This window comes from Charadrius vociferus, unplaced genomic scaffold (assembly GCF_000708025.1).
Source record: "Charadrius vociferus isolate BGI_N301 unplaced genomic scaffold, ASM70802v2 scaffold1413, whole genome shotgun sequence".
Taxonomy (NCBI): Eukaryota; Metazoa; Chordata; class Aves; order Charadriiformes; family Charadriidae; genus Charadrius; species Charadrius vociferus.
The window spans coordinates 241,700-251,750 of record NW_009647827.1 but is presented as its reverse complement, the minus strand read 5'-3'; the positions used below and the strand labels follow the sequence as shown (position 1 = coordinate 251,750).

The 10,051-nt window shown below is 38.4% G+C and overlaps 1 protein-coding gene across 1 annotated transcript; it reads right to left on the bottom strand.

Moving 5' to 3' along the window:
• Positions 1-4,659: 4,659 nt before the first annotated feature.
• On the bottom strand, positions 4,660-5,931 carry TEX12 (testis expressed 12). Its single transcript, XM_009882452.1, has 4 exons — positions 5,872-5,931; positions 5,237-5,348; positions 5,080-5,131; positions 4,660-4,804 (listed from the first exon to the last, which is right to left on the bottom strand). The coding sequence occupies exons 1-4, from the start codon at positions 5,929-5,931 to the stop codon at positions 4,660-4,662; spliced, it is 369 nt and encodes a 122-aa protein (XP_009880754.1).
• Between the last annotated feature and the right edge of the window lie 4,120 nt (positions 5,932-10,051).

The window sequence follows — 10,051 nt, the reverse complement described above, 5'->3', positions numbered from 1 at the left end:
GATTATTACTCATCCTAAGTCTTCTGCTGCAAATTAAGCTGATTTCTTCTTGTCCTTTCTACAAGACACAGCGAACACCTGACTACTGTCCTTTCTATAACTTATCTGTTACCACGCTTTCCCTTGATTTGTGCTCTCTCTAAATTAAACAAGCTCAACTACTTCAACCTTTCCTCGCAGATCATGTTTTCTTTGGCCTTTATTATTCCTGTCGCCCGCCCTGCCCACTTTGTTTTTCATAAGCAGACCCACCCTCCAGCTAAGACCAAACTAGCACAGAGGGAAAAGAAGAACAATTGTGTTTTTATGTCTTATCTACTATCGTATAGCTAACACATCTCAGCTCTGTTTTTTTTCACCACCCAATAACATCATGTGAACTCTAGCTATTGTGCTGGTTTGTAAGTAACATACATGATTCCCCTTGCTAAGCATAGTACTTTATTCATTAGTCTTTTTTGAATTTTATCTTGATTTCAGATTGGCCCTTCATCTTATTGAGATTGTAGTGAATTTTCAATGTATGTTATTGACAGCATTTGCGACCCCTCCTAGCTTGCTACCATTTGAAAAATGAACTGTATTCTCTAATGTCCTCCTTCTAAATCATCCAGGATAATACGGAATAAGCGAGGCTTGAAGCAGATCACTATGGGATGCTACCTAGGCTGACCTTTCAGAAAAAATGAGTATCCCTTTCATTGACTTTTTAACTCATTCACATAGCCCCTATTTCGTGATTGCTCTCATTTTTATATAATATCAAACAGGACGGTGTCAATTATCTTACATCAAGGTATACCCCATCCATCATTTTTCCACATTGTCAGCTACTTTGAAAAAGGAATATTTTTTTTTTCCCCTTAATTTATTGTTCCCCAGATGCTTAAAAAGTGATTGTTAAGAAATTTACTTCAGACTCTCTACAGGATGGGAGAAAGGCTGATTAACCTATGATTCTTTGCCCTCCTTTTTCCGGGCTATTCACCCTGATGATGTAAAACACCCACTCTGCTCTTTTCCAATGCTGCCTTCATCATCAGCTTTTCAAAGACAATTCAAAGACAAAACATAAAGATTCTATGATTAGCAAAACTGAATTCTGATGAGTTCTAGACACAATGTCATGAGCCTTAAACACATCTATTACCTACTGGATTTAGTGTTTTTCTGTTATGATCCACATTCCCACAACTATGCTAAAAGGCAGTTAGTTTCATTTTAAGTAAATAGGCACAACTAGCCTTCTCTCGGGGAAGATTGCTCTTTGCTGAATACCTAAGCTGTCTCTGCATTATCTGTTATTTTCCATTTATAGCTTTTAGATAATAGAAGAGCAACGAGAGGAACTGAGTATGGGTTTTCATCACTTACTTTCCAGACTGTGGAGGTTACTCACAGCAAGCTCAGAAATGCAAAAGACCCACTGTCAAAAATCCCCTTGATTTCAAGAGGGTTGGAACTTTGTCTAAGATGTTTCCACATTTTTAAAAAAATCCATTTATATTCTGTTACTGATCTGTCATCTTAGATGTTCTTGTTAATTTACTAAGGCACTGCAGCTTAAACAACAGGAGGAAAAGCTTAAAGAAAACGTAGTTACCAGCTGAGCTTTGCTGATCAGATTTGGCAGCTTTAAAGCCAATTAATTTTCTGTTCAAACCTCCTTCGGTAAAACTGGCAAGTGTATAGTGATGGGATGGGTGCCAGTTGGATTTCACGTGTAGCTCGTTCCCCAGAGACAGCATGGATGAGCTTTTAGTTTCACATCAGAAGAAGAGAGTAAAAAATTTGGTTTGTTTCTGTCAATAAATACTGAAATACACAATAGAGGCAATCAGTGCAGAAATATCATTAGGAAGGTAGACAAATGGGAAAGCAGTAAAAATTTATTTTCTAATGGTTTAGAAGAAAAACGGTGTGTAATGAGTACTCACATATATAGAGATATTAAGTGGAACGCTGAAGGGCAGCCAACAGAAAACCGCTCGGTATTTCTAGCCAGCAACGTAATTATGGGAGGCTCCCCTTCAAACAGGAAGAGATTTAGGTATGAAAGCAACCAGTCAGCGGGTATTTCCATTGCTGAAGTATTTTTTATCTTCAAAAGAGAAGAGACTAGTTTATTTTCAATGGATGTTTTAAACTTTCTGAACTTACCATTTCAAGCTGAAACTTTGCAAAACTACATATTTTATTTATTTTGCTTGGTCAGTGTTTATTTTTTTATATATCCTCACATAGATTCGTGTAGCAAAAACAGAAGCTTTGTTACTCTTAGCAATTTAAAAACTGTTTTTTAAAACACCCATTTCAAAATCTTACAAAAGCTTTGAATTACTTCCCTTTAATAAGCATAACTACACTGTTCATAATCTCCGCTAGGAGACTATGGCTGTACTTACTGACTTTACTTTCAATGTCTTTTCAAATTCTATAATCCCCTTACTACCACAGAGTTCCCACTCTAAATTATAACATGTAATGACAACCAACGGCATAAGAAATCACTGTAGAAAAACAAGAGTCATCATTTAGAGAGGTATGTCTTGAATTTAACTGCACTTGGATGCCAGACTAAGCAGTTCTTTGCTCTTCTAAGAAGTATAGTTTTACTAATTTTTATTGGATTTTATGAAGTTTTTACACAGAGCAAACTGCTGCAACAGTAACACTATGGGTCTGTGCCCTCTTGATCCCCTAAGGGAAGAAACACAGATTATGCGATCCAGTAGTTTTCTAAGTCCTGCTTCTTAATAATACTTAATACTAGAGCCAAACGTTTGCAACTTGGATATATTAGCCACATAAACTAAACCTAAACGATCTAAATCCAGGTGATCTAAAAAGGTTGCATAATTTTCCTAAGCACAAACAGATAAAATGCAGCAAGCTTCTAACTTCAATAACTTTAACAGTAATGAAAGCTGTGTAATTTTTCCTTAAAGGCTTACATAAATAGGTAAATTTCTAAATTCAGACACTTCGTAGATGACAATTTAAAACTCTGCTTTTTGTCATCATTATAGATGATCGTAGATTTTTGAAACAATTAGCACAATATTATAGAAAATTTAACTTCCAAAATCTTCTCTTTTTCTCCCACTTTCTCCTGTTTAAACAGCATTACCAAGGCTGATTACAAAATGAGATACGATTATTAGGAAAAAGTAAGAGACTGGTAAAATATCATGTAGACTAGTGGTGAGACTTTTGAAAGTCTTTAGATGCTAAAGATGCAGATAGGCACCTTATGGGATTTTCAAAAATTCCTAAGCATGTAAGGCGCTTACATGCTTAGGCTCTTTGAAAATCCTACTAAGTACATATCTGCATCTTTAGGTATCTAAATGCCTTAGAAAATCTCACCCTAGATGTCCAGTTTCTCTCATTAATTGTTTTAATTAGTACCAGTTTGACAGGTAGCACATTTGCTTGTGACTTTTACCTAATAAAAGGGGGAAAGGAGGATTGATTAAGTCTGAAAGGATTTAAAGAGAAAATTAATACACAGTACTGGGGTAAAGATATAAATATATCTTATGCTAGCATCAGGACTATCTAGCACTTTTCTTTATTACATTAGCCTCACAATTTGTACAAAGGATGCTTTGTACATTTTATGTTTCATCTTTTTTAACAGAGTCAAATGACAAGAAAGAAAAAGTGCTGAAAAAACTCCATAAGCATCCTCAAATAAAGTGGATATACAGCAAACAATACTGATGTATCTAAATAACAAAAGAAAAAAGCAGTGTAATTCTAGATTATGTTAACATTATCTAGTTTTTTATTGACATTACCAGCAAAGTTTGGATGATGTGCGTTTATGTTTATATCAAAATGGCTTTGGTTTCATTTCAAAAGCTGTAGAAGCATTAAAATATATTTTCAAATTAAGACTTTATCTCTCTTTATACATTTCCCAAAGTAGTAATCTTACTAGAACTCTCCTATTTCTAAGCTGATCTTTTCAATCTATTAATATTCTGAGACAAAATGGAAATAAGATAGCAAGTACATTCTGCAAAGATTTTAGCACCAAAACATTTTCTAAAGTAGAAAGAAATGACAGAAAATTATTAATATGAAATAATCTGAGGTCCTTTTCCACTTACATTGCAAAATTCTATGTTTCATATAAATGTTTCTATACTATATTCTAGAGTGAAAGATTGGTTGTGACAATAAAAGAAAAAAACATCCTTAGCAGTGACATTAGAAATACCATGGCTGTTCCTGAATTCAGTTGTGTTGAAGTTCCATAGCCTTAAAGCCAAGCAATGCAAAATTCATTCTACTTTTTTTTTTTAAATGCTTCCAGTATTTTCTACGGATGGAAGCATAGGCACAGCCTAAGCGATGGGTCAACAACTAAAAAAAGTTTTAATGTGTAGAATCCCTTGGAGTCATGAGATTTAAAATGGATATGTAGTATTGGTTTTTTTACTAACTATCACTATCCTACATATTGTATTGTATCCACTTATTTAAAAAATAAATTGCTGCTTAAGTTGTTGAAAGTTTCCTGAACTGCTAGAAATGCTTACATAAGACACTTAGGAAACATTCATCATAGCACTCCTCAGAGTTTACATTTTAATACATAAAATATACTACAAGTTTTCCTCTGCATTTCTGTAATCTACCAAACTCCATTTAGTTTTGCAGAGTGTTTGCGATCACAGTGAATCTCTGTTTCAGACTTTCCCTTTTCTGTTTTAAGTGGTTTTCTATGGTCCTCGCTTCTTTTAAGATCCCGTCAAGTTCTTGGACATAAGAAGCATCCATCGCTGCTCTCTCACTTAATTGAAAAAATCTGTAGTTAAAATCAATACTAACGCCATTAACTTTCTCACTACTTAGAACTGCTTTTGTGCTTTTCTTAAAAATGTGTTGTCTATCAATACTCAGATTCTGACCAAATTAGTTTTCTGTTGTAACAGAAAATGACATTGTTATTTCAAGATCCGTGTTCGATAGATTTCAGAGCTAATTTCTCTAAACTGCATCCATAGTAATCCATTTTATCTAGAGAAGTTAGAAAAGTGCTGTACAAATAGCACAAAGTTAACTTGCCTTAAAATGTGAGCATATTTTGATAACAAGTTCATAATTTCTTTGTTCATCTCTGTTAAAAGAAAAAAGTAATTTTATTTAAACATTTGAATGAATTTTCATCTCCACATCAAATTAGGTAATTACATGGTTACTTTCAGTATATTTAATACATCACCGTTTAAAGCTTTTTCCAGTGGTTCAGGTTTGTAAAGGGACTGCGAGCCCTCAGAAAAAGCCAAATCTGTTTTGTCAAGGGAGGACAACTGAGGATTTTCTGAAGCTTCATTCTAATAACAGAGCACATAAAAAAAAATACAGGTTCTAGGACTTAAAACAAGCTTAGCATAGATAGAGTTTTACTGAAAAAAAAGAAGAGTTTTAAAAAGATCTTGAGAGACTGTTTTCAGAGAAAGCGCAAGTGGTGGTGGCTTCACAGCATCACCATCCATTGGGAACAGGCACAGCATCTCAGTACTAGGGGAGCGGGTGGGAAGTACCAGCTAGAGACCTTTGCTTCTATCAGTAAAAGCCGGTGTACTTCAGAAGCTCTCTCTCTAGAAATCCTACATAACTGTGTTGCAGTGCATACCCAATTCTGTTGGTCTTCAAACCCTATGAGAAACATTAGTCTTTGTATACAAGGGAGTCACAGATGTTTCCCTTAAGCTGTACAAACTGGCATGGAGCTCTGTGCCCTCTCTCCTTGAGAGGAACCCATAGCAATGCATGGGGGTGGGGGGTTGTATCGCTCCCCTGGGTCCAGAAGAAGGGTCCAGGTCCTCCCTCCCTTCCTCATACAATACTGCTCACCTCCATCTCTTTTTTACGTTTACTTCTATTTTCATCAGCTTTTTGTGTGTTGCTTGTCATCGTTGCCTGATAAAAAGCACAACGTCGTATTTGGTAAGTGGTCGTCTTGTGTGACTGGAAAATATATCTATATAAAAATGTGTAAAACCTGTAACCAGTACCTCCGTACGCTCCTCTGCAAAGGAGCTCTCCTCCTCACTGGAGAGGGGCAGAGCCCAAAGCCCGATGAGAGCACCGACAGGGGCTGGAGACAGAGGGTCCAAGTCCCGGGCAAGCCCGGGCAGGGCTGGGGCTCGCAGCCCAGGCGCTCCCAGAGGTGACGAGGGCGCCCAAGGCCGGCCTCGGGCTGCTGAGGCCGATTCCGCCTTGTCCAAAAGGGACCTGTCCCTCCCCGGCTCTACCTACGCTCGCCCAGGACCTCCCACCCTTACGGGCATCGGGACACCCCTCCGCCCTGGAGGTCTCCCCGCTCCCCGGACCTCTCTCCCTCCTCAGGCTGCGCCCGCCCCGGACGGTTCGCGGCCCTCGCGGCCGTTGGCAGCCGGTAACGGGCGGGGGGGCTTTTTGGCTGCAGGGGCCTTGGCGGCCGGGCCCACCTCTGGAAGGCTGGCCGAGGAGGTCTGCTGAAACCACTGCTGGCCCGGCGGTGCCAGGAAGAAGCGTCTCATCGCAGTTTGGGTTAAAGCATGACGAGACTGCCTGTAGCTGCTTCAAGCGTCGCGCTGTCCGCTCAAACAATTCCCATCATGTTTCCTCTTCTAAGCATCTCTGACGGGTGTGGCCACAGTCTGAATCACTGGAACGTTTTGGGATGACAGTGAAATGCCAGCCGAGGCTAGATGGATCAGTTTCAAAAGACAAGCAGTGAACGAGTAAAATCTGACAGATTACTGCCACTAAAATGAATCATGCCATTAAAATTAGACAGCTGCCAACACCGACTTTATTTCCTAAACAACAGAAAATAAGATTGCCTTTTCCTTATGTTGTGTTTTAGTTCTGTAGGTAAGCTCTGTTTGGTTTCATCAAGAAATGACTGAGTCAGATTACGTGATGAGGTGGCTTGCTTACAACAGGAAGAAATGAGACACGATGATTCAGTGTGCTCTTTCAGTATTATGTTGTTAGCCGAAAATATTGAATGCTGCATCAGGTTACTACTTTCCTAAATCCTGGTTTCATTAGCTACAGTGAAGAAAACCATTGCAAGGTTTGAAGATTTGTTGGAGTAAAGGGATTTTTTCCTCTGTTGGTTTGGGGTTTTTTTTTGCATCTTTATGTTCTGTTTTTAAGAGAAGAAAGGATCTTAACCTTACATATGTTATCCAAATAGACTCTGAAAGTCAAAACTCAGGAGAAGAAACGAAACCACTAAAATTACAAGAACTAAATACTTCCCTAAAACAGAAACAATAGTCAATATGCTGCCGTGGCCCACTTCATTACATTCTCAAAAAATATTAGTTCTTTATATTATTAGCAATACTATCTAAACATTAAGAAAGAGCTATGAAACTAGATATGATATGATATGATATGATACACTAGGAAAATATTCTTAAAGTATTTACCTAATTGAGTTACCATTACTATGTTAAGATATTTTTATTAACTGATCACCGGAATTGAAATAAATGAAACATCTGAATTGTTTTACCCCTTTTAATGCCTTATGGATATGATATTCTATGGAGAACATTCAGACTAAAAAAAACCAAATAAATAATTATCTAAGCCATTCCTCTACAAGTAGTTCCAGTTCCTCTAAGATTGGAGACATTAAAATGCCAGGAGAAATGAAGGCTTATAATTTACAATAGAAGCTGTTGTTATGAGTTAGACCCTGGTCCTTATAAATGCAAATATGTACAGACTAAGGGAATGAAAGTCCTTTTATTCAATGTGCTAGATGACCTAATTGAATTTTATGATCTCAAAGGCTGACAGGGAAGACCAAGTTCTCCTTCTTGATAGTTTCATATAGAATGTCAATAGGCCAAAAATATTAGTGTCAGCAGTTAATACAAAATAAACAATGTTGGCTGACTGGCATTGGTTTTGGTGCTTTCACACAAATTTTGGTACCAAGTACAATATTATTTAATGTTTCACTAGAGATCTGAATGTAAATTTAAACTCATGAGAAAAAATGGCTGCACAATATATAATTATTACAGCTTTTTTTTTTTTTTTTTTAAGAATCTTTTTTTGCAGTGAAATGAACAGTTAGGTGTCTGGGAACAAGAAATGCAAGCAGCATCCCCCAAATGTGGAACTCTCCTGAATAAAGCTCTGGTGTCCAAATTTTCAAAAAATGTTAAAAGTCAATTGGAGTAAAGAAGAGAGACATGAGTATTATTTTGAAGCTGAAGAAAATTATTCAGAGGTAGAAATGTAAAGGGCCAAAGCTGTTTATTTTTGTTGAAAAAGACCAAGATTGTACTCAACAGGAAGGAACTATCTGTTACGAAATGGCTATCAGGAAAACGTACAGAAATGGGTGACCAGAACCAGAAGCCAATTAAATTTAGAAAGATTTTTTTTTTTTTCCCCTGTAAGAACCAACCATGCAAATAAAGTACCAGGAGGAATGGTAGAATTACACTTGGTGTTGTATAGAAATCAGCTAGATCTAGGTGTTTAAATCAAATTTGGATCTCTCTCTGATATACAAGTTTAGGTTTACACAACTCCACACATGTACTGAATGCCCTGTAACAAAATAGGAGCTTGAAAGGGGATGATATAATATTGCTGTCTGGTTGCAATTCAGTCAGTGTAAGTGAGTGTCTGTAAACAGGGATATATACTTCTCACTTGAAAGCAGTAGCTGCCAGAAATGTACTTTTCTTTGTTTGTCTGTAGGAAACAGGAGGTTTCCATTGCTGAATTCTGCTTTTTTAAATTCTTCTGAATCAATTTCATTATTTTCTTTCAACAACTTTAAAGAAAGCAGGTCAATTTCAGTAGCTCACATTGGTTTTGTTTATCTTAACATGTCAGTGAAACACACTGCTCTCTGTGGGTAGAACAGTCAAAATCCATGGTTACTAGTAAAATGGACAATACTTTTAGGATTATTATTTCAGCTGAGGTTGAAAAGATGCACCTTTGACCCCAAAATTAAAGCATTCCCTACAGATATGTATTGTGCTTTCTTTTTTTTTTTAAAAAAAATTGTTTTCCACCAAAAGCAGTAGCAGGCACGCTGACAGGTAAGAGAATTTCTCAGGGTCTTCGGTTTGGCTTTGGTTGGGGGTGTTTCTTTGTGGTTTTGGTGTGGGGTTTCCCACCCCCCCCCAAGCCTAAGTCCCACAGCTGAATGCCCTAATGCCTTCCTAGGCAGCATTATAAACAGAAAATCAAGGCATGTAGATTCCCATTAACACTGCCAAGTTCTACAAACCATACAAAATATTGGTTAATTATTCATTCTCACATTTGCTTTTCTGTTTTTTATGGCCATAGCTGTCCCATCACTACGCTGCATTTGCCACTGCGGTTACAGCAACCTTTGTTGCATTAAGCGCTCCACAGCCACCACACCACTTACATTCTGAAAAGCATCACACTTGGGGGACTCCAGCAGTCACTTACGAGTAACGGCTATCACTGTTTTATTTATTTGAATCAGTACATACCTGGGAAACGCCCGCTAGCCAGTAGATTAGGAGCTATTTATTAATCTGGCTTTGACCACTAGCCAGTTCCTGGCTGCTTCCCTGAGAGGGGCCTGAATTCCTCCCCCGAAGCTACTTCTGTGCAAAGGGCAGGAAGGCAATTTGAAGATTTCCCACCAGACACCCATGATATCCGCCTCGGCGTTGCTGTTACAAAGAACCAGACGCGGGCAGTGCCTTCTCCGTGCTGACCTGGCTTCCCCCAAGGCGGACGCAATGTTTACCGGCAACTTGCGGGTGCGCGGAGAAGGGGAAGTCTACGTGCCGACGGCGGGTACCTGTTTCAAAACTGCTACTTGAGCCTTTACGGACCGGCAAACGGACTGCGACACGCTGGTGTAAAAACACGACCCGTCCTCCGACGGCGTCTGTGCCAAGATAAAGGGAGTCGCAAAAACCTTCCTCCGTACCCTCAGATTTGCATGATTTGCTTTCCCCACCGAGGGAGGGAAGTGCCGCGGAATAAGTGCAGACGCAGGCAGATATCTTGGGAAAGAGCC

Bases quoted from the DNA above. Each gene is read 5' to 3' on its own strand.
- TEX12 (XM_009882452.1), bottom strand. From the start codon at position 5,931: ATGACAAGCAACACACAAAAAGCTGATGAAAATAGAAGTAAACGTAAA. The intron at 5,349-5,871 runs GTGAGCAGTATT...CTCTGTTATTAG, and splicing joins AACGTAAAAAAGAGATGGAG to AATGAAGCTTCAGAAAATCC. The intron at 5,132-5,236 runs GTGATGTATTAA...TTCTTTTAACAG, and splicing joins ACTGGAAAAAGCTTTAAACG to AGATGAACAAAGAAATTATG.